General features: G+C 39.2%; 2 protein-coding genes across 12 annotated transcripts in view; one reads left to right on the forward strand and one right to left on the reverse strand.

Annotated features, from left to right (window-relative positions):
• Positions 1 to 256: 256 nt before the first annotated feature.
• Positions 257 to 7,810, forward strand: LOC118405697 (EF-hand domain-containing family member B-like). The gene is made up of 12 exons (XM_035805321.1): positions 257 to 593; positions 1,099 to 1,161; positions 2,213 to 2,362; positions 2,812 to 2,992; positions 3,566 to 3,806; positions 3,948 to 4,031; positions 4,169 to 4,236; positions 4,458 to 4,612; positions 4,966 to 5,176; positions 5,572 to 5,700; positions 6,073 to 6,254; positions 6,712 to 7,810. Exons 1-12 carry the CDS (start codon positions 540 to 542, stop codon positions 6,925 to 6,927), a joined length of 1,734 nt encoding a protein of 577 aa, XP_035661214.1. The 5' UTR covers positions 257 to 539; the 3' UTR covers positions 6,928 to 7,810.
• Positions 7,708 to 24,559, reverse strand: part of LOC118405695 (1-phosphatidylinositol 3-phosphate 5-kinase-like) — a 40,751-nt gene continuing 23,899 nt past the window's right edge. For all 11 annotated transcript variants that reach the window (XM_035805310.1, XM_035805311.1, XM_035805313.1 and 8 more), the window contains 21 exons: positions 24,356 to 24,469; positions 23,766 to 23,883; positions 22,905 to 23,004; positions 22,263 to 22,432; positions 21,691 to 21,772; positions 21,397 to 21,444; positions 20,599 to 20,751; positions 19,880 to 19,916; positions 19,689 to 19,747; positions 19,015 to 19,093; positions 18,655 to 18,750; positions 18,124 to 18,201; positions 17,223 to 17,464; positions 16,592 to 16,678; positions 14,153 to 14,329; positions 13,522 to 13,625; positions 12,764 to 12,892; positions 12,155 to 12,254; positions 11,359 to 11,520; positions 10,551 to 10,625; positions 7,708 to 9,754 (listed from right to left, as the gene is read on the reverse strand). In XM_035805310.1, coding sequence (XP_035661203.1) covers positions 9,633 to 9,754; positions 10,551 to 10,625; positions 11,359 to 11,520; positions 12,155 to 12,254; positions 12,764 to 12,892; positions 13,522 to 13,625; positions 14,153 to 14,329; positions 16,592 to 16,678; positions 17,223 to 17,464; positions 18,124 to 18,201; positions 18,655 to 18,750; positions 19,015 to 19,093; positions 19,689 to 19,747; positions 19,880 to 19,916; positions 20,599 to 20,751; positions 21,397 to 21,444; positions 21,691 to 21,772; positions 22,263 to 22,432; positions 22,905 to 23,004; positions 23,766 to 23,883; positions 24,356 to 24,469 — 2,332 coding nt within the window. In that variant the 3' untranslated portion in view covers positions 7,708 to 9,632. The remainder of the gene's footprint in view (positions 9,755 to 10,550; positions 10,626 to 11,358; positions 11,521 to 12,154; positions 12,255 to 12,763; positions 12,893 to 13,521; positions 13,626 to 14,152; positions 14,330 to 16,591; positions 16,679 to 17,222; positions 17,465 to 18,123; positions 18,202 to 18,654; positions 18,751 to 19,014; positions 19,094 to 19,688; positions 19,748 to 19,879; positions 19,917 to 20,598; positions 20,752 to 21,396; positions 21,445 to 21,690; positions 21,773 to 22,262; positions 22,433 to 22,904; positions 23,005 to 23,765; positions 23,884 to 24,355; positions 24,470 to 24,559) is intronic.

The following is a 24,559-nucleotide window of genomic DNA, read 5'->3' on the forward strand; positions in this document are numbered from 1 at the left end:
TTAAATTCGTAATATCTTATGCCCTACTTTCTGTAAGGATGTGATGTCATCTTCTCATATTACTCCGCACATTGGCGCCCCTGCCAAACAAGCCGAGAAACCCGACAGGACTTCCAGGTGACGTCATGGATGGAAACACCCCAAAATTCTCGCGAGACCAACATCTAATTTCTTTACAATATTCAAATATTCACAAATAAAAGTCGATTCTACACATTTTCTTACATTAAGGATTACAAATCGGAGTTTAAAGTTAAAAATTGCAAAAGTTTGGCCACGAAGAGTGTCGTCATAGTTTGTTGACCTTTGACCGCCCGTTGCTATGTACCGGGGGACGCTATGTTATGGTTGCCGTGGTTCATTCATTCCCCCAAGCGTGCGAAGCGCGGCAGAGCAACAGTTGGATTAACCGCAGTGAACGAGCAGCTTGGCCTTTTCAACGGCCAACTACAGGCGCTGTCTGAAGCATTTAATTGCGGCAACAAGTCGGAAATTGTTAGGTTGAACCAGGTGGCGGGAAAAATCCACGTGTAGCGACAATGTTGGTGAGCAACACAGGGCGGTTTCGCGACAGGAACCCTGACATCAGCGCAGTAAGTTTCAAAAATGATTTATGTTTTACAACCATTCTAGATTTTATGATCATCTCTGCTTTATTGTACTTACCTCTGCTTAACACCATTAGATTCACCAGTTACATGGAATCGTTATCAACTTATAACCAAACATGCAAAGTTAGTTAGGCAACGGTGTAACGTTATCCGTAAACTGACCCAAACAAGTAAATCCAGACAGCTGTTAACGCCTTAAAATTGTTCCACCCTACAGTGATCGTCCAGTTGTACCTTAACCATTCTAAAAACTGTACTTGAACTAATAAATCACAAGACGTCCACTAAAACCAACAATTTATGTTACACCTTGTTTTGTATGTAACTGTGGTTGTATTTCTGACGTGGCAATGTTGACCAACTTGTGCTAACCAAGGAGGTTACCAAAATCTAAGCAGCGAACTTAAGTTCGTCTTAACAACCTTTTAATATGTTACTTTGTGCTCTGAAATTATATTTTCTTTCTTCTTCTTTTTTCCTTCAACAGGCTGGAAAGTTATGGCCGATGGGAGGCACTGCAAAAGGCTGTTTGGAACCTCCCCCTTCTAGAGTAAGTACATTAGTATCTTGTTTACATTGACAACATGGCTGGAGCCCACAACATGTCGCCTAGGATAGTACTGTTGATAGTTTTACATCGATAAACATTCTATTGATGGTTTCAATCATGACAACTACAAAGTTTTTGTCACTTATAAAAAGCTTGGTTTGAGGACATTGCAATGATTCTCAGTGTTGTATAGAGAAAGCCAGTTTTGTTGCCCCCAAACAAACTTGGTTGGCAAAGACCACTGTAAACAGTTGGTAACCAACCTTAAAAGTCTGAATTTTAACCACCAACTTAATAGTTTTGTGTACACATGCCGTTTTCATATTGGAATGGTTGAAGTAGTGGGAAAATTTTCTGGAAATTTTACACAAATATAGGTTGATAAGCATTGTGTAAACAAACCATTATGCCTGACACTGTGTGTGAGAAACTCAATCAGATTTGTTTAGAAACTTTATCCACGTTGTGAAAACAAAGTGAGAAACATTATCCCGGTCTTTTCTGCTGGTTTTCCCTTAACTTATTGTGAGTGAAATTGAAATGTCACACACGGCCAATAGGAGGAAATTGATAGCCCCTAATGTGAGATTTTGATGGTACTTCAGGAACAAAAGACATTTATGGGCAAACCCTCTCTTTCCCAGCTGTTTAAATCTGTAAATGGCCCTTACGAGCTGTTTGATTATTGTGTGCACAAGTGAGCAATCTATTAAGATATAAACGTCAAGTACTTAAAACATAAACAGTAATAGTAGTCAAGTACTTAAAACATAAACAGTAATAGCAGTCATGTTCTAGTACAGGTTTTGAAAACAAGGAGGTGTTTGTTCACTAGTAAAAAACAAAGGATAGAGCTTCAAAAAATACAGTAAGACTACATAGAATATTTTTAGAGGAAAATTCTATGATATGTTTAACGTTGCATATCTAGCAATTGTTTACACTGATAGAAACCTACTGTTTTGTAATTCTCAAACAGGTTAATGTTAGCTATTTAAAAACTTGGAACAACTTTGTTTAATGTACTTTTTATCATCAACACCATATGTAGGTACGGACACCAAAAATAGTAAAGAAGTACATCAACACAACACGTCCGGACGCCGGTGTGACGCGGGTGTTCTATGGGAAAGCGGGAGACGAGTTTCTGACGCGGGCTGCGGAGATGAGACACGGGCTCAGCACAAAGCCGTCTCTCACGGTAGGTCATGTGATCTGGGCAACGCTACAAACCATGACAAAATAATGTCTCATATGTCCCTTTAGGGTTTATGTCCCTCAAGGCATAAAGTCACTTCTAGCATAAATATGACTCCAACAATTCAATTTGTTTTAGTTACCGGTATTTCTTTTAGTTTTTTTTTTTTTTTTACTTGACTATCATAAAAATTTGAGCAAGTTTATTCCAAAGGCAGTGCAGAAGAACATTTGACCATGTGATAGACTGTGATCAACCATGTACCAGCATTTGGTACCAATATTTGATAGAACATAGTAGCCATTATGTGCTAGACATCTGGAAAAAAAAAATGTACATGTACTAGTTATTGTAACAAGTATGTATGATGCTTTTTAGGAACCAATATTAACCACCTGTTAAAAGTAACAATATCCCAAATAAAGCTAAATTCAACTAAAATTGTTCCGCAGGCAGGGCAGCTGGCCAACCCCTGGCCAAAGACGTTGTTCCAGCACAGACTACTGGACAAGCGTGAGGGCCTCTACTCCAGCCATCAGAAGGCTCCCCTGGGGAGAACACACGACCAAACCCCCAACATACCCTCCTGGTTTTACCCAGAGTCAACTACATGTGGGGTCAAGACATTAAAAGGTGAGAAGAGAAAAACTTCATGTTACTATGAACAAATACCTTTCATATATTGACTTTGACTCAAGCTATATTGTGTTTTATGTCAAACTTGACCCAAAATCCTTAATGTTGACAACGGTATCTTACATTAGTCTTGTTTAAGCCTGTCACACATATCCGGCCTCGGTTGGGAGATAGTAGTGTCAGCAAGGTCATCTGTGGTTGGGAGTCGGTCAACAAGGTTATAAAAGTCACTTTAATACGCCAGCTGACTGTGAAATTTCCAAAATCAAACTGTGTAGAGCCGCATTTTGCTAATACTAAATAGAGTGTAGGATGGATTATTTCCAACACAGCCCTGGGAAGATCTTAAATGTGTGACAGGGTCTTTACTTCTGCCGAAGGCAACCTCGCCAACTTAAACTGTTTGGGAAAGCTGTGATTTTGACAAGCAAAATTACTCTAATCCGAGCGATGAGTGACAGGGACACATGAGCAGCCATCTTGACTCAGGACCAGATGGACTGTACTCAAGCGAAGTATTACTTATCAGCAAATGTACAACAGCTTATATTGTTTTTGTTGCTTCCATAGACTATACAGCAACAGAAATTGTCAACCCTCCTAAGTCCTGGAGAAAAGTGAAGGAGGAGGATCTAGTAGGAAAGGACCTGTACAAGTTGTCCCACTCGGATTACGATGTCGGCGAGAGCTACGACCGAAAATACGACTGGAGTCAAATCCCAAAGACGAGCATGTTTGGCGTGGAGACACCACACTTTGTTGATGGCCGCAACGTGAGAAAGACTCTAAAGTGGCTGCATGATGTGGAAAGGTATGAAACATGTATTTCATTTCAAATCTTTATATCTCAATATTTCTACATTGATAGCTGTAGCAGTATCTTGTACAATTTCTGTGATGTTGCTACACCAATACCGGTATAGCTTTAACATTGCTTTGTTGAACTTTTCAGTGAAAAAGCGACCAAGATTGTGTCTAAGAGAGTGGATGACTTCAGGGAACGTACGCAGCCTCAACTTGCAATGGTTCACGACCCGTAAGTGTTGCTACCACAATGTTATAAAGTAGATTTAACAATCGCAGCTTTCTTTTGACAATCAAAAACTTTGCACCAGTGAATCTCCTTTTTCCATTTGGCAATTGTAGTTTAATGATTAATTCTTATCTTTCCAGTATCAAAGACACTTTGAATGTTGGACCTGACCACACGTTTGGGACTTTGGTCAAGCCTGATGAATATGGTAAGTACCTTGTTATACCTGTCATTTTGGTTGATCTTTTGATAGCTTGGTTTGGTATCAAAACAATTTCCTTGACATTACTTCAACACCCCAAAGGCTCTTGCCTTCCCAGAACTTTCTAGTACTTAGATGTCTATTCTAATGTGTATCTAAAGAGCTTTGGACGTTTGCTGTTGTTGTTTTTCATTTAAGAAATACTCTTTTTACCTCTCATCCCATAGGTGCAGGAGACCTTATCCACTGCAGAGCGCCTAACGATTACCTACGTGGCCGTGACAGGGAAAGGGGCATCGTGGCCGCCATCCGACAGCATCTAAAGAAGGCCAACTACCACAACTTTGACAGCCTGCTTGACGCATTCAGACATTATGATAGGGTAGGTAGCTATGCCATTCCAAAGTTTTGATGATTAGATAATGGAAATGTATCCATTATAAAGCAGAAAAAACTTCGGAACTGCAAAGATTCTTGATATAAACTTTTCCTTTTGAGCCACAACACAGTGTTATAATTTTTCAGACTTTATTATAAGATAAGGAGAAATGTGTCCATTATAAAGCAAAAGCTCTAAATCTTTTAGTTTTGAACAGCAAATTTTCTTCACTTTAAAGTTATCCTTTAAGTTTTATACTCTAGCTTCCATTACCTTTTACTTTTACTTCCATTCCAAGTCTTTGCATCATTTCCTATACCTACCACAGTGTGGCTAATGATATCTGAACCATACAGGACAGAGCAGGGGTGATCACGATAGCCCAGCTGAGAGAGGTCTGTGCCCAGTTCAGCCTTCCCATCGAACCAGAGCTCATGGAACTGCTCTTCAACTACTGCGACGTCAACAGAGATGGCGTCATCGACTATGAGGAATTTGCCAACTTCTTGAACTGGAAGGACAAGATGCCAAGTGGTTTAAACACAGCAAGAAAAGGAAGCCTGGAAGGTAAGAAAGTGCTGATAATTTTCTTTTGTTTCCTTGTATATTTCTCAGCCCAATCAGAGAGTCAGATCACCCTCTTGCCTTTGGGGATCCCACTCAGTCGGGCTGAAATCTCAGGCAAAACGTAAATAACAAAATACTGTGTTATACTGTGTTATATTTACTATACTATAGTGTATGTTTTAGCCTAGTCTTAGGGCTTGAACCACTCAAAAATGCATATATACTGGGTGCTGTTCACTTCTAAAATGTTAACAAGATTTGAAATACATTTCATGACTGCTTAGCTAATGTTTAAAAAAAGCTATAATTGCAGTCCCCATCCATGTAGCATGATTGCATTTCCAGGGCTTTTCCTCAATACTGAAGTTTGTGTTTGTACAATCTTGCTACTCCAGGTGCAGTGGAGGAAGGAGAGCTCTCACCTGAGTCGACCCCTAAGATATTGATGAAGCAGATCGACCACGCCATTGGTCAGCATCGCACCTCCAACTCCATATATGGATCTGTCAACCTGGGGACCAAAGGTCTGTAACAAATCATAAGTATTTTTAAGAGAGAGATAGAAGCAAACAGAATTTGTTGATAAAAAGAAATAATGCTGAATTTCATAGCATTATTAATTTACTGTACTTCTTAACTTCTTTACAGTGACTTAATTTTAGAGACTTAAGCAGTCATGATTCAACCGCTAAAATTTCATCATCATAATTATTTGATCACTCCGAGACCAGCTGGAGAAAAATGTTCTCACCACTAGCAAAATTGAATGTCAAGAGCTACTCCCTGTCCCCAAATTGTTAAGACTACTGACGGCAATATCAAATGGATTAACACTACACAATGTACTTGTATTCATTATGGACTGTACAAAATAATGACTGAGTGTTTTCACACAGGTTTCCGAGCTTATGGCATCCCCACCGTCAGGAGTGACTTACCTGCGCCCCTGATCAAGCGCGTGAGCGACAGGAAGAACTACGGCGACGAGTCCAACGCTTACGGCCTGGTCAACCCCAGCATCTACAGCAACCATGGCGTACACGAGAAGGACTTCTTTGAGGCCAGGCCCAAAGCTGAGGTGAGTTAAAATAACAGTTTCTGGTGCAATACCAAACAAAATCGTAGCCTCCATAGCAGGCCAATGGTCAAGCTACCCAGTACAGCAGCCAGTAAGTGTATTATGAGCCAAAAAAAAAAGATGGAAAAAATTCCCCAGAGAGCCTGGAGGCTAGCAAAATTGTATATCATTGATCATCATCCACTGGGTTCTGTATTTAGTTGTAGAAACATCCTGCAGTTATAGTCACTCTGACTTAAATCAAGGAGGTTGAAAAACCTCCCTGCTTTAATTTACACAATGCAATCGGCTCACTCTGAAGAAAGTGACACAGTCAACAAAATTCCAGCTCATGTAAATACTAGTACTGTATGTGGTTGTGAATGAGGAACTTATAGTCATTTACCAATGTTACAAATTATATTATTCAAGGATGCATGATATCTAAAGATACATGTATTTGCATATTTCTTCACAGATTGCCTACATCTTTAAGAGCATTGGTGTCGACATGGATGAAAAGACATTTGATGACCTTTGGGAACAGGCGTCCAGTCGCCATCCGCAAGGTCGGGTCAGCGTGGAATCGTTCCGAAGCTTGTTGGATGAGGCGAGAGTAGCGCAGATGCACGCGGAGGAACAGCATGCGATGCGGGAAAGTTCAAGAGACCTCGTGGTTCCCTTGTACAGTTAGAGTGGATCGTCCAATGTGGCTCCAGGGATCTTCAAAGTTTAGTAGGATAACTGTTCCTCTCGTGTTGATAAAGGTTGAACTCATACACATAAAATATGTATCTAATCAGAACTGCAGCCCTGTATCTTCCAAGTTCAGCATTATGTTAAAAATACTTGTATATATTGCACGATTTTAATACTCTATTTTCAGTATTACCTTTCCTCTACACTTGTTTGACTCACTCACATTTGGTGTATTTTGTAGGCATCTATGCATGCTGTTAGGGTACCTTTATGACAAGAGTTCTGAACCTTCTATCCCTTTAACAATACAGATTAGGTGCCAAAAGGCTACTTTAGCAGGGCTAAGGTTTTGAGTACTCTGTTCCAAGTGTTACTGCCGACTGAGATTTGAAGTTTAAAGTCATCTGCTGCTACATATTGCTGTCGCAAAGCCGATGTGAGATTCCCATGACTTTTAAACTTCCATGTAAACTATTTGTGAATACATTTTCTATTATTCTCTATTTGAGGGTGGAAAGGACGTGAAATGTACAGATGAATTTGTTCTGAGTTTTGAACATGGTTCCAAGAGATTTTGACAGATGATTGAGATTGTTTATATTTAGTGTGAAAGTAATGGCCAAAACCCAAAGTAAACATATATTTGGATACTAACATTTGATGTCTATCGTCTACAATATATAAAACAGTGTTACATGCTAATGCTACGACTTAAGCGTTGCTAGCTATTCAAGTGTTACAACTTCATCATATCAATAAAGACAGTAGACAGGACTGTTGGCACATTATATATTGTTACAGCTTCTGAATGCTTTTGTACAGTTTTGTATGCATTTGTGACTGACGACCTGTAAGAAAAAATACAAATATGCAACATATTCATGCAGTTCTTGTCTTCACTTATTACACAGACTGATGACAAACTGACTTCTTTATTGATATTGGCAATCCTTCATTCAGTGTTTTAGTTCAATCAACCATACTTAGTCCTAATCAACAAAAAGGATAAATAAACTACCAATTTTTTTCCCTAATGTTTTTCACTTATTCTGAGAGTTATCATACTAATTCAAAAGCAACTCAGCTTTTGGGAAATAATCATGGACCGATTTGGCTTTACTGACAACTTGTAAAGGCAGTTTACTTTTAACTATAGTAAGGGTTTGTCACAGCATTTAATGCTAGTCGTCCAAGTCCAACAATTGTCAAGTAGGTTATACCATGGACTTCTATGCACCCTACTAATTCATTTACATTGATTATTATTACTACATAATGTTCTACTATATAAATGTTGGTCTACTGAATTTGGAATGTTAACCAAATTGTACCAAATAATTTACCAGACCCATTTATTTATCATTGACCTAACCACCTACCTATTCAGATTTACTTTTAAGGGTTTGCAAGAGAACCTAACTACTCTAGAAGGAAAACCGAGATACCTCTTCTGTATTATGTAGTACCAGATGTAGAACATGCATTGTGAGTCCCAGTCCTGCGAATCTTGAGGCCTGCCTCTAATAACTTGGTCCACACATTTCCGTCTTTGTACTGCAATTAATGTACATCAGTCAAGGCTTTTTCCTCCATTACACAACGCACAAAGTTATATGGTTGTATGTATTACATAATGCACAAACTACAAGTATACTATCTGCATACATTTGCACATATATATATTGCACAGTTTAAGACTATAAGAACATGCAAAAATGAAAGGCACAATATTTCAGCAGCACTGTTTAGTTGGCAAATTGCTTTCACCTATTGTAAACTGCATTAACTTATTATCACTGATATAATAGATATGTTTTAAATCTATTCTGACTGATTTAAGAATATGTAACTCTGCTTTCAATGTTTATCAATAGTCAATGATATTGCTACACATGACGGTTCGAATGGACTTACAAAATACTGATCATCTTAATTGACATGAGAAGCATCCAAGCTATCTATGTTGTGGTACTCGCATTTAACTTCCTTCTCAATATGTCCCAATTGTCCTAAAAATCTAAATACCCTGTGCTTCATGTATATGATTATGAGAGGATAATGCTTCAGCAGTTCCAATGATTGTACAAAGGAACAAACCTTCTTGGGTTCTCATTGCACAAAATACAGATCATCACAGCCTATAGCACGGAAACAGCTTTAAATTTACAGTTCCTATCCATTAGTATATAAACACTGAAACTATTATTATCATTTATTAGCTCATTTTGTCATGGGAAGACTTCACAGGGCATTTAAACCAGGGGACCAAAACTTTTACAGACTACTATACATTTACAATCAATGATTATTATTTTCAAACTCCTTTTTAACTGGGCTGTGTAAAAGTTTAAGGCTCAGGTCTAAACTGGATGCACCACGTTCCCATTTACCCATAGATGTACATCGTAATTTATGGTGAATTTTACAATGCAGGTACTGAACCTGTAATACTGTACTACATAGTAGTAAAGTGCCTTTGCATATGGCTATCAAATCTGCCTCTAAATCACAAGGTTACTGGTTCGAATCCCAGTTTAGCTGAGTGTCATTTAAATTTCTGAATCCCAACTTGAACGCAACTGGAAGGAGTAAAACTTACAGTCCTCCATAGGTCTTGTGTCTGAGGATAGACACACATGAGAACAAACAAACAAACTACAGTTTGTTGTAGTACAGTTTGTTGTAGCACCTGTATTTGTTCTAACACTGCCCGCCGATGCTGAGACCCGTCCAGCGGTCAGGCACCACCAGGAAATACCGGTCCATCGCCTCGCAGAACCGCGTACGGTACAGCTCCGGGGACACCACCGTGGGCATCTTACCTACAGGTGAGGGTATTGAGAAGGTTCAGTTTTGTTTCTTACAAAACACTTTGAGCCATTACACGTTGCATGTGGTGCTAACAGAGAAAACTGCACAAGTGCAAATCAGCTGGACAAAAACATGGCATACAATTTATAGAAAAGAAAGTGATCTCGATCCAGTTGACCTCAATGGAGACCTATTATTCCGATTGTTGTTAAAGAGAAACAGACTCTGTACAGTTTTTACAGGGAAAGTAACCTCTTTTTGATAAGCACAATGAACTGTGGACTACGGCTTAACATCCCAAAGACTGTGACCCTCTCCAGTAATGTGTATGTCGAGTGAGCAACACAGCCAGGATCAAACTTATAGCTGCTTAATTGGTCCAGAGGCCAGAGCCACTTAAACTACTGGGCAATATAAACTACTCAGGGCTTGAAATACCACTTGCATATGCAGGGTAGTGCAGGTAAAATTGGAGCTGTGCAGGTATTTCTGATGTCTACCTGCACCTAACCTGCACTGGTCCATGTACTGGGTTTTATACATAAATGTCCTATAATGTAGCTGTATGTGGATTGTTATTAGCTGCATTGACTGTTACTACCTATAAAGTAAAAAATATAAAATAGCAATGGTTCCTGAACAATTTTAGTATGATCCATACTTCCTAAATTGATAGTGTTGAAGGTAAAATTTTTCTGGTGCAGGTAATTTTCAATGTTACTTGCACTAGTGCAGGTATGCAGAAAAAACTATTTCGAGCCCTGCTACTGCTATACTAGATAAGCAACAAACAAAGCAGATATCTACCTTGTCCACCTAGGATACCTGATGACTTAACCACCATCTCCAGCTTCTTGTCCCAGGTAAAGGTGCGGATGTAATCTGTGGGACAAAATAATTCACAGCTAAAAACCTCACTCCATTCTGCAATACACACAAAACTAACTAGCCTGATTAAGCAAGCTTCTATACAGCCCACCCAACATGGCGGGTAGGGGCCAGTCACAGCTCTGGACAGCAGAGTTTGTGTCACACAGACTAAAAACTAACTAAAGCCAACAAGAGAAACAGTTTCCAATTGTAGTAAACATATTTTGCATATCAGTACATCAACTTGTGAAAGCTACACTGGTCTTGATATAAAAGACAGAAGACACATACAGCAAATACAATGTACAAGTTTGAGAGTAATTACCCTATAATTAGCTTACTATATTTGACAAGTACAATGAACAGTGGAACAAAACCTTCCATTCTAAGGACTGACAACAGCATGGATTCAAACTATATTCTGGTTGATAGGTACCCATCCCCATCACTAAATATCCGTTGTTATGCACCAGGGCAGAATGCACTGGAAACGTATATGATTTTATATACATGTAAGTGTGAACTTCACTGCAATTGACAAGTTGTGTTAATTAGCCTGAACAAAACCGGTTTGGCTGACAGGCTGAATAAAAGTTCAAAACTTGAACTACATTTTGTATGTTCCAGATGTCTTACTGAGGGTCAGTGTGCAAGATGTCGGTAGCTTGAAAAAAGGAACCCACTCTATACTATTTACCAAATTGCTGTTGTAAGTTATAAATCTTTCTACAACTATTGTCCTCACCGATAATCCCCACGACCAGCTCGTTGGTGACCTCATCCACCCCCACCAGGAGGGAGTAGTCCATGACCAGGTGGCTGGACAGGAACTGGGTGTCGTAGGTGATGGCTCGGGTCAGCACCGTCTTGGAGTGGGGGCGGATGTACAGGGGCTCGTCGAGCACCTCTGTGGGGAAGAGACATTCATTATATCATCTGTCACTTATTCACATGTACAGTAATACTTAGTATACAGAAACAAGTAATGAAAAGATATTATTTAAAGAAAATTCAATCTCTGCAACTTGATAAAAACAGATATTTACTTCTGGACGCTTCAAGTGACAGCCATCCCTCTTCTTCAGCGTCACTATAAATGAATTGGTTCATTCTAGTGACCTTGAAGCATCTGTAAGTAAATCTTCATTTCTTTCCAGTTGCAGAGATTGAATTGTATTTGAATATTGTCTACCTGGATGTCTATCCTTTATAAACTTGACAAGATATAACAATCATGGTACAAAAGGACATGCAAAGAAGTCTGAAACCTGCTAGTTTCTAAAAGACTACTTTCTAAAAGACTACTACTAAAAGATAATTGTGTTGTTTGAGTGATGTCATCACACTAATGTCAAGAAAGAAGCATCAGCCAGCTAGATGAAATCATATCCACTGTTTTGACCATTGCGAGACTCTCAAATCAACTGTTTACTAATGTCTAATTGATGATTATACAACAATGAGCTAATATTTGATACTATCTGGCAATAGAATAAAATGTAGTTGCCACTTTGGACACAATTCTAAATCAAGGGTCTTACTTTTAAGAAGGTTCTCGTCCAGTAGCACAATGTCACACGACATCTCCTTGCTGGAAATGTTCACATGCCTGTTTCTCATGGACCCCTTCAGATCAAACACCTGGGTAAAATTGAAAATAATTGTAATAATGAGTAAAGAGCTGGAAAAATGTTGACTTAAGTTGACACAGTGATATCTTAAGATTATGGGTATGCGATAAACCTTTTTCTTCTACCTCTGAGTCTATCCCTTGGGCATAAACTTGCTCAACTTTTAATGCCATTTAAAACAGGTCTTCCAATTTCTTCAAACCTGAATTCATGTATCACACTGAAGCTGTGGCACTGCAGTCGATTGATTTGACAGACTCAAAAAAATTCATCATAAAAAACTATTTCTTAAAGCTTTGTGTGTTTTGGTGTCATTTCAGCAATAGTTGTATGTTTTGCATGATATCCCCGAATCCAATTTAGGATGCAGCGCCATCACCAACATGTCACTGTCCAGTAAGATTTGGGGATGAGCATAACCTAGCTGTATCTGACTTGCTACGGATTTGGTACGCTAATGTGCCAACATCTGCATATTGACATCCACCAAGAGCTGTTAGATTATCATAAGTGACTTGCCTGTGCCATCTTCCTGCCATAGAAGAGGTTCTCTATCACCAGCAGGTCCTGTTTGAGGGTGGCGTTGGTTTGGGAGTTCCTGTAGCCGATCCTGTACACACCCAAGATCTTAGCCAGGCAGGTCGGATGCTGGAAAGAACAGCATGTAAAATTAGACAATTGTCAATCAAGTCAATCAAGACAAACACCCTAAGGGCTCGAATTATTTCAATTATTATTTATCATTCACGGGTCTTAGTGGCAAGTGTGCAGATGTTGACACACTGGCAGCACCAAATCCTTAGGTGTTTTAGCACCTTTAGACAGATTAGCCGTGAGGCTCGGTGGGCGTCACTCCACCGTCATGGGGGCAGGGGCATGGCGAGTATCGAACTCAGGACCTACTGATTCTGATTCCAACGCTCTAGCCATTGCGCCGGTAAAATTGTCCAGGTAAAATTGGAGCTGTGCATGTATTTCGGATGTCTACCTGCACCTAACCTGCACTGGTCCATGTACTGGGTTTCATACATCTATTAAATGTCCTATAATGTAGGTGTATATGGATTGTTATTAGCTGCATTGACTATTACCACCTATCAAGTAATAAAAGATAGCAATGAAATACAGTGATTTACATCATTCACCCAGATGGGAGACCTGGCGCATCCCTGTCTTGTATTTAGCCAGCAAAAGGGTATGTTACCCTGTATGGCTGATATAAACAATCGAACCTTGTACAATTGTTGTGCAATAAAGTTATATCTACAATTTCTCACCTGTTCTGCATGTGCCCTCTGTATGTACTGAAAGTAGTGAGGTGCAAACTCTACGAAGGACTGCACTTCTAGCCGTGACATCTGCTTCAGGATGAAACGCTCGTCTGGATGAAAACAAAATAGCACATATCAACTTAGATATGAGCATTTTAGACAGGGAGGAACAAAATTATTGACATTGCAGGTTTTTTTAAAACATTATATCTGTTTCATAAGAATGCTTTCTTTGCTGTTGGACTTTTATTCGTCACCTCAGGGCTTGAAATACTAAGTGTGTGTGCACCCTTTACAACCAATATTTCTGTGCATCTAGTTTTTTATTGTGGGTGTACCAGTGTACCTTAACTAACCTGTAGCATTCTATGCATAATTAAAATACTTCTCATTGTACACTAGTTTACAGCATATTCTTCACATTCATGTTAGAATCATTATGAAATCATTGTTGTAGTAGTTATTTAAGATTCTTCCGATAGAATTTGGGTTCATCAAAACTTTTGAAACGGGTGATTTGGATGATACAGGACCCAGGAAGAGTCTGCTACCGAAATAGCAAGGAATCTTACTGCCCTATGCATGTATGTGCACCACAAGGGTTTTAACTGAACTGTTTATCTTGCTCCACCCGTACCTGAAGTTTTACAGAAGGTCGACCCAGACTTGCCGCCTTTCGCTGTCCAGCTGAAGCAGCGAGACAGCGAGCGGATGTAGCGCTCCTCCCCGTCCGGAAATATCGTTTTCCGGAGTTTCCGGAACTGTTCAGCGTAATAGACTCTGCAGAAGAACTTTGCCTTGTCATCTTGGAACTCTGTTGGGAAAGGAGTTTTGCAACCTTTAGTACAGTTACTTTTGAATTTAGATAAAGTCTTGCTGATTTGATTACAAAGGTATATGGACGACAATGTCATATACAAAATGTACTATGCTCTGAAAAACTGATGTGAGTGTGTGATGAAAAATTGTTTGACCCCCAAAAAGTTCATTATGAAATCTTAGTGAACAAAGGACACAAAAAAACACAAAAAACAATTAATTCTCTATTTTTGTTATTTCATACTTTTTATTTTAAAAACTTTCACTCAGTACTATAGTATCCATCTGATTTTTGCGTTTCGTCGCCCTCTGGCGACGAAACGCAATGTATTTGGTTTTACCTTCAGTGCTTCAATGATGCTTCGATGGATCGGTGCATGCATGAATGCCTGAATGGTTCAACACTGTGTAGCATAGGATGAAGACCCTCCACATTTGTTGTTCTACCATTGCCTTATATGGCAAGACCTTCACGTTTGTTGCGTCAGCCTGATTTGTACGTGACATAGGCAACCGCATGTAGCCGCTACGGAAATGTGAATTTTCTGATGGAAAAAGCTGAAGACACATTAGACTTTCATAGGTAGATTTCTAATATATTTCATAATGTAATCTAATCTTAGGCTATTATTTTTATTCAATGATATTAAGGGATTGTAAGCTTATCTATTTCATTTGGCGCTATTTCAATTGGTTATTTGCGTTTGGTGACCACTATAGAAGGCGACAGACTCCATTCACATCCACCATTTAGGAACGAACGCTGTGAGGTAGGACTGTTCGGAAATACCATTGCATTGTGGTTTCGGACTTCAATATCCTGGAAAATGGCCATATTATATCTATTCCACAAGATTGCACAAGAAAAAAAGTGATTTTATCAAGAAAGCGACCGAAAATCGACATAAATAATACTATGTAGTGAGGTTAAAGCATTATGTACACTCACTTGTAACACACGTAACAACTTAGCTCAAACGGTAAAGTCACAGGTCTTCAGATCCGAAAGTACCTGGTTCGCAACACCGAGAGTGGATTTTTTTCTTTTTAAATATTGAAGATAATATACAAATATTCTATTTGTTTATTGATATCATATTTCTATATCTCATTTTTTTATTATTTAAGAAAAAATGATTTTATCAAGAAAGCGACCGAAAATCGACATAAATAATACTATGTAGTGAGGTTAAAGCATGATGTACACTCACAGGTAATACACGTAACAACTTAGCTCAAACGGTAAAGTCACAGGTCCTCGGATCCGAAAGTCCCTGGTTCGAGCCCAGGAGTGGATTTTTTTCTTTTTAAATATTGAAGATAATATATAAATATTCTATTTATTTATTGATATTATATCTTTATATATCATTTTTTTATTAGTTTAGTATTCATTTCATATATGCAAGGCCTTTGTCTTATGAACATAGATTCCAAACCCGGCATTCCAATTTTTCTGTTCATGGTAATGGAAAATACCGTGCAGCGGCTCCTATGCGCGGTAAGATGATTCTCGCAAAACACTCGCCACTAAACTACTATTCATGATGTAAACAGAGGCTCTTGATGTTGTTTGCATGAAACTCCATCAAAAACAGCGATCCTTTCTTACAGTAGCAAATGCTCCATTGTTCAGTATCGACTTCATTCAGAAGTTTTCAGACAACACGGACGTGGAAAGTCACACCGCTCGACACAAAAGTATGGAAATTTTCATGAATATTAGCAAAATTATCCAGGAAAGCAAGGAAGAAATGTTGTAAATGCGGAAACCAGTATAATAGAGATGAGGTAGCTGTTAATTGGTTTGGATATTTGTTTGACATTTGGTAGTCAATTTAGATAGAATCTTGTCACAGTGCTGATGGTGCTTTTTCAAGTGTACATAAGTACCTGAGTACTAGTATATTAATAGATTTTATAATGAACTTATTGTACAATTTAAAATAAAGTTGTAAGCCAAGACCAGCTATTAAACAGTACTCCTTTCCAAAATAACAATTTTTCTTATAGACGCAACAGCTCTTGAGTGACTTTTTCTAACAGATTTTACTTCAAGAAAGAGACAGTTCACACTCATAAACGTAGACGAAACGCCAGCTTTTTTTAAAAGCACTTGTTTTGTAATGTACTGTTTTTATTTTCTCATTTAGCAACTTCTTGATACTATAAACTGTATGGTTGCAAACTTTTCTTTGGAAACGGACAGTAATTACGCAGCTCTACATAAGGAGACATGAACATGTACAGTACTTACGCAGCTCTATGTGAGGGGTTGGTGCCTGCTTCTTGCCCTTCTCTAGAATATCCTTGCCAAACAGTGGGAAATCTGTGTCATCATAACCTATGCAGGGATAGACAAAACAAACAAATGTCATAATTTATTTTCCTTCCAATTTTAAACTCCTGGAAATAGACTAGAGAATACAATATGGTGTATTCTGCATCACCTGAGGTAAAAAAAACATGATCACTGGTATGATCACCTGATGGCCTATACAAACAAATTGTAAGTGTTGTTTTCTGACGTTCGACTCCAGTATTTTCGAAAGCGACATATGCAAACTGTGTTTGGATTATTCCATGGAGGACCAGACCAGAACCCCAAATCACAAAGTTAAAGTAGGACATGATACCAAATACACAAGGTATACTTGACACCTCATCACAAGCTTGATAGGGAAGAACAACTCACAATAAAACTATAAGACGACACATTTTTAACTTGTTGGTTCTCAGATTTATGCCTTGGAGCACTCAGTTCCATGAAGTAAATGCAGTCATATTAAAGTTTTCTTCTCTGCCCTCTACTTTTAAGATGACCACTTGCAATACTTTCACCTTAAAATGTCAAAAATTGGTCTGGACTAAGAAAGCCTCCAATATACCTGATTCTTCAAAGGAGTCCTTGTCCGATGATGAAGGGTTGTAGTGCACACTGTCCATGCCAGCCAGATTACTAGACTGTTTCTCCTTCTTCCTCCTGGTGTTGGGAGAGACTTGTTCTGGGGTGTGCTTCCCACGGAAGAAGGACAGCACGCCTTTGGTGCTGGGCGCTTCAGGTGTGGTGTCCTGAGAAGCTGTTGGGACTTTGTCTCCACCTTTGGAGGGTTTGGAGACCGGAGTAACACTGGTGATAGAATGGAACATCATTTAGTATGCTGTAGCCGGGTCATACCAAAGACTCTTAAAAATGGTACATACTTCTTTCTCTGCAAAGAGGAAGAGTATGGAAGCTAAACACACTTCACTACCGGTGGACTGGCCCCCTGCTGTAGTGACTTATATATGTGTGACCCCAGGGCTTAAAAACGGAGATGGGTGCCGGGACTACGCATCACAATGTGATGCATGGCAGCTTTAGCTTTAGCTTTATCATGGCCTTTTGCTGTAACACACCAGCTTTACAAACAAAAAGAAAGTGAGCTGAGTCAGTTAAGCTCAATGAAGAGTTTAATATCTTCCACTGGTCGTGACAAAGAAGACAGACACTATATGTACAGTATTTACAGGTTCATTGTACTGGGGAAATTCTCCTAGCTCTTTTCAACAAGTACATTGAACAGTGGACCACAGCTTAATGTCCCATCCCACGGACTGTGATCCTTTCTAGTAGTTTGTACGTCGTGGATTCTAGTTCCAGAGGCAGGGCACTGCTAACCACTGGATTATGCAAGCTATAATTGTTTTCTTTAAAAGCAAATAGTGGCAACAGGGTTTACTACAGTAACAGTTCCAGTCAAACATCTAAAAATTAGGGCATTGTACATGTATGTGGCAAAAGTTCACCTGATTTGCTGGAGGGGGTCCTTCTCTTCAGGTAGTTGCTTCTTGGCTTCCATTCTGTGTGTCTCATAGTCCTTACAGCTGGAACAGGAAACAGGACATGACATTGGTGCTTGCAGATCTACATTTGTTTTTGTTTCATGTTATAAAAATGAAAAAGTAAATTCTAAACTGTTTCATGTTATAAAAGTGAAAAAGTAAAACTGGTCACTTTAAATTTTGAAAGTCACCTTCCAAACTGAGACTAATCCCATTCCTTCCCATTCCTATTACTTCCAAAAAAAAATTAAAGTACACTAAAGTTATATATGAGAAAAGAGTACTTTCTTATTTGACAGTTAACATTGATCATTCATTTTGATTGATTTTAAAATAATGCTGGTGTACAAGTCTTTCCAAATTTGAAGTCACCAGTGTTAAATTCTAAAACAGCAACTAGTCGTAAGAGAGAGAACATCAGACTTTGCTGTCTGTCAGCTGAATGATGATGTAAATTCTTAAATTCATTCAAATCATTGAGTACACAACATGTACCTGAGAGCATAGGCTATGATAGAGCTGGGTTCCTGGTCATACACAACCACTGGCACCTTCTCACACACTGGCAACAGGTAGTGTTTGTCTGGGGAGCTGTAATAAACCAACAACAATGTTAATGTCTTATAACAAGCATTAGACTAACCGTTAGTTGTCTAAAACTACAATCCAACCTGTCTTTCGCAGTCACTTGACATATGTGGTTTCACGAAATGATTCACGAAAGATATCAAACTGTAAGTTTTTCTGCAGTACTGTGACACGCCACTAAAACCCCAAATGTGATCATTTAAAAACATTTCAAGTTCTAATAACTTAAATAAGTGATTGTATCATATGTTATGATACCGTACTTACAATGCCATGGGGAGAGGTTGTAGGCTGTAGCCTGGCAGAAGCTGTGCAATGAGAGTCTTCACAGTCCTCTTCTCAGAATCTGTAAAAAAGATTGAATTTTCACAATGCAATATTTACTTAAGTTTCTAATCCCTCAAAACACATGCCACTGCTCAATACAATTCTTTGATGTGCCAAAAAGCAGTTACTCAAGCAACTGGATATGATTTGGAAGATTTCCAAAATCATATCTAGTTGCTTGAGTAACTGCTTTTGGGCATATCTTATTGACTAAATGTCTAACTTTCATTGACGCAATTCTGTGATGAATTACATAACCATCATTCCTTATATAGGTAAGTTAAATTCCTTCTTGCACTAAATGGTGCATTGAGTGTTGCCTATGTCTGTTTCTATAGCTCTAGGCTACACAGCTTTACGCAATCACTACAGTGTGTTCAACTACCATAGCTACTCTTTCCAAATGTTGATTTCTAAGCAGAGAAAGCAGTGTGTACCATTTTTTGAAGTCTTAAGTACAGCTGCTTAAGTATGACTCGGACAGGAATCAAACTCACAACTTACATGTATGAACTACTTAGCAAACGCACAAGGAAAATGTCTTTCCTACTTTGATATTTGGTTTATTTGTGCTCTGTATATTTTCAAATGATTAAAATTTCAAGAACATTTACCTTGAGTTGACTGCTTCCTTTTCCAGGAGTTGGACCTTGACTCCTGCTCCCTGTTTTTCCTGGAAGAAACATCATGCAATGTATAAGAAACACTCTAGCTGAAACTGCTTGTAAAGTTCAGAAACAGTATACATATATAAGTGGTTTTCAGCTTATGAAAAAAGGATATCTTACAAAAGTGAAACTCTCACCTGTCTGGTACAACATCTACTTCCTCAGGTGCATCAGCTACAAAAGATATATATATGCATTGTTTAATCATTATAATGATGTCAGTTTAAAGCTTAAAAAATCAAAACTTAACAAATTCAGTCTATATTATTCTTTGTTCATTTGCCTTGAGCATACTCTGTATGCTAAACATGCTGTCGTGGACAGCGATCCATTGCTATGAACACATTGTATGAACACATTGAACAAGCCAGTGGTTGCATCAGCACTATCCCCAAATTGCAGTTACCATACAACAGATACTGTGGTCGACCAAGAACATCTTCAAACGAGTGTGTTAGGAATAAATGTGTGAAGCCTTGCGTAAACCCACTGGACAGAGCCGCTTAGAAACGTAGCCAACTGCCGCCCATACGTTTCAGGGACCTGTACTACCTACTGCTACTAGATCATCAACTTGATATCCGATATCAATATGTATGTCATCCTACACCATGTATATATAAATGTTCCTTTTTTTGTTTTCATTCCTATCCTTTATGAACTTAGAAAATTGTTATTGATAAGTATCCTGTCCAAATCCATATGCATTGTCTCTGTTTTTGTCAGCAGGGCTAGCCCTTTGTTGGCTAGTTGGGCAGCTCTGGCTGTGTGTTCTGAACAGCCAAACCAATAAATAAAATAAATAGATCATCGTCTTGGTCAAGCTGTCATAAACTATACAAAGCTCATAGATCACCTTCAAACTGGCTGATGGTGTCCTCCGGAATGCTGCACACCACAAAACTCCCGGGGTCAGCGCCCTGCAGGGCGTTGGCCACCCCATTGTCTTCTGACTGAGAGGAGCTTATAACAGCTGATGAGGAGGTGTCGGACTGCTCCAGCTGGTCGTCTGTTAAGAAAAGGAACACATCACATCTGATCAGCATGTAATATTGTGTATATTACATGGTGGCAATTTCATGTACATTGTAATCATGCCACCTAGCATATTACATGCTGGCAGTTTTATCTGGCAACCTTGGCTGAGGACAGACAAAGGTGGAAAACTTATGTTGATGGAAGTGCTGCCCCTATGGCCGGTGAGGCTATGGGACCGGTGAGGTGAGTTTTATACATGTATGTACATAACATGTATGCCACCAAACAGAGAACTGAAGCACTGCAAGACTATGAACAATGAAATGAAATGAATGCAAACATATCCCTAGATAGGAACCTCGGGTAGAATCTCAGAGCTATTCATGCAACTGGACAACAGCCTTTCCACGGCACAAATTTTCAACCAAGCATACTGGGTGATCACACCTAACTCTTTTTTGATAAGTGTGTTGGGTTCTTTAACACTATTTTTTACACTGAGCCTAATGCATAAGCTCCCTCATACACAGGCTTTAGGTCACCATCGAAAAAGACAAATGCAACCCCTTATAACACTTCTTGAGAATCTACTAGTAGCTCAGACCCACGGATCCACAGAATTTGATCCAGACAAAAATTCAATGACAGGTAAAAACTGTGCTTTACAAATTCTCACCTTCCTCTGCCTTGTAGTAATTTTCTGCGATCACCAGAGCATCTTCATCTACATTTCAACGGAGCAGCAAAATAAACCATAAATGTGAAGCAAACATGGCTGGCAACAAAAGCGCCTCCTAGCAGCTACTGTTGGCAATGCAGAAGTTTAGAAATATGGGGAGGAAACTTTGCTAATGAGTAAAATCATCTGAATACTATAACCAAAAATGCAATGAGAAAGTCTCACTACATTTCAAAATCTATGACTTCAAAATTCTCATCCATAGGTTTGACAACAACTTGTATGACTGACCTGTAGCAGACAAAAGGTCCTCCTGACTCCCTCTCGGAGTCTGTCCTGGTGTTTTTGGAGAGGAAGTATTGCTGTGGTTGGCCTGCTTAGCAGAGTTGGGAGATAAAAGAAATTAAAGACTTCATGGTAGTATAGCATCGGTTGTAGTTTACTAACTCTCTTATGGAATACAAAAGATTAAAAAAATGCATGACAGAATCAGTTACTACAAGATTACTAGTCTAAAAATTATGGCTGACAAAACAGACATTTCAAATTCTTCTTCAGATGCAGTATAGACTGCTGTTACTGATCAGGATGATATGGTTACTTGTGCATCTAGATTTAAAATAATAGAATCACGGCTCCTAGTGCACTATAGTGGCAAATAAGCAGATGTTGGCCAACTAGCACACCAAATTTGTGTGTGTTATTCTACTTAAGACATATCAGTCCAGAGCTTTAGTGGGCTTCACTCCTTTTCCAAGGCCGTAACATTGAGGTAAGTATCAAACCCAGGTCCAACATTCTAACTGTTAGGCAATACAGACGCACCATCTTGATAACAGAAATAAAGAAAAAAGAATGCTTACAAAGTCAACAGCCAGTTCCTTGCTCCTGAGGATGGGGCTTTTGGACTTCTTGTTCTTGTCCTGGTGCACAAAATCCTGCAGCCGGGCGTTCCAGGTGGAGGAGGCCTCGCTCAGCAGGCGCTTCAAGTTCACTATCGCATCCACCACATCCCACATCAGCAGGGGGCCATCTGGAACAGAGCATGTACAGGACTCCTGAATCACAAAACTTCACAATACTGGGATTAAGGATTTTCAAAGGAAACTGATGGAATAAAACAAGTTCAACATTTTTTTTTAGAAAACCAAGGCCCAAAGTACACAAAGTGAAGTCAATCAAAATCAAAGTCCTTCCCACTTCTGATGGTGCATAGGGTGGCACCCATCTCCAATTGAGTAGCCCTTTAGCCACGCAACTTTGTACAATCACTACAGCAGGGGGCTAGTCTACTGGTACTAGTGGTGTGTGTTCAAATTCCATACTCTTTTCCGAATGCTGATTGCTAAGCAGAGAAAGCAGCATGTACCATTTTTAAAGTCTTTGGTATGACTCGACCGGGATCAAACTCACGACCTAATGAATGCAAGGTAAACCCACTCGGCCATTGCACCGATCAACAAGTAAGACACGCAAATAAAGAAGAAGTTGAAGCATTTTTTTACCAAAGGAAGTGGAGACATCTCCGTTCTCATCCTCCTGGAACACTGACACCACCCGACTGTTGAGCTGCTCCAAACAGTGCTGGAAGTGGCTGAACTCCATCTGTGGTGGTAGTGGTGGTGGTGGCAGGGAAGAAACAAATAACAGGAAATGAGAAAACTTGTAGAAAAGTCAATGTGTGTCAGTAAAGGCTAGATACTTTCAACAAAAGTAACTAGATAAGTTTTGTAAATGGTCAGACATCAGTCAGTGACTAAACATAATCTATGATACAACTCCAAGACCATAAAGTCTTGATTCAATACCTGTTGGAATACATAGTCATGGATTCATGGTTACATACATGTACGTCTTGGGTATATAAGACTATTTAGTCACTGACAAAAGACAGTGGATGCTGTCTGAAACGTTTACAAAACTTGTCCAGCTGCTTAACTGACTTTTGTTTTCAGCAAAAGTCAACGGATATGACTTTGCACACTTGGTACACGGAACTGGTACAAGGAACATCAATATATGTGTGCCCTTAAAAACAAAAGGCTTAGTACAATAAGAGTTTTCTTTTACACAACCAGTTTTTCTCACCTGCTGACATTTCGATGTCTGTCAGACATCGTTCTCAGATCTTCTAACTGGAGTTCTGCTTCTCGCCGCTATATGTAGCCGATGTAGAAGCAGAACTCCAGTTAGAAGCTCTGAGGAAGGTGTCATGACAGATGTCAGCAGGTGAGAAAAACTGGTTGTGTAAAAGAAAACTCTTATGTGCTATGATCTACCAACCTGATGAAACTATTTTCGGAAAAAAGGCTTAGTGTTACAAAAGTGACAACTAACAGTAAATCTTCCTACTAGTAGTTCAATACCTCTTCCTGTGCCAGGAGAGACTCGATCTGCTCCTCCCGTTCGTGTGAGAATGAGTCCACCTTCAGAGCCATGATGCGGTCTATGCTGTCCTTGATGGCTGTGTACAGCTTCTGGCCTCTGGTAGGGGAACAAAATATGTGTTTGTTAGCAATAGCTGATCAATCATCAGTTACCTCTTGAATTCTGACAGTTTCACTCTCCTGAATTTAGAACAAAATATGCAAGATACACACATAACCACAGTTAAGAATTTATGGAAAACTGAAACGATACGGCCACATGTCACAGTAATTGGGACAATCAAACATTGTGCAAGAAACCGCCTGTGCGGTCAAGAAAGAGGACTTAGGCAACAGAAAAGATGGAAAGATGATAGAATGGACTGACATGAATCTGAGTGAAATAATGAGAAAAACAAGAAAACAAGAAGATAGGAGAAAAGTGGTTGCCAGATTTTCTGTGGTGCCTCAATGGTCAAATAGCCTAAGACTAAAAGGGATAGATGAGACAGGATGAGATGAGATTGGCAACATACTTCCTGATTTAAACAAATGTATCAGGACAAAATAGAGGAAAAATGGTAGCTTACTTTTCAGCAAGATCTTTGATCTGGTCAAAGAAAGTGTCGGGATCATGTCCCTTCTCCTTGATAGCCACCAGCATGGGGGGCAAGGCAATCTCATACAGGGTCACCAAATGGTACCTGGGGGAGTTAACATTTCAGAATTATCAGCATCATCAGGGTGTGTTCTGTACCATCCAGACATCAGAGCATGGGATCCTTTTGGACAAT

Source organism: Branchiostoma floridae, chromosome 18 (genome assembly GCF_000003815.2).
Source record: "Branchiostoma floridae strain S238N-H82 chromosome 18, Bfl_VNyyK, whole genome shotgun sequence".
NCBI lineage: Eukaryota > Metazoa > Chordata > Leptocardii > Amphioxiformes > Branchiostomatidae > Branchiostoma > Branchiostoma floridae.

Excerpts from the sequence above, each read along its gene's own strand:
- LOC118405697 (XM_035805321.1), top strand. The coding sequence starts at position 540 with ATGTTGGTGAGCAACACAGGGCGGTTTCGCGACAGGAACCCTGACATC. Across the intron at positions 1,162-2,212 it reads TGGAACCTCCCCCTTCTAGA|GTACGGACACCAAAAATAGT; the intron begins GTAAGTACATTA and ends CACCATATGTAG. Across the intron at positions 4,613-4,965 it reads CATTCAGACATTATGATAGG|GACAGAGCAGGGGTGATCAC; the intron begins GTAGGTAGCTAT and ends TGAACCATACAG.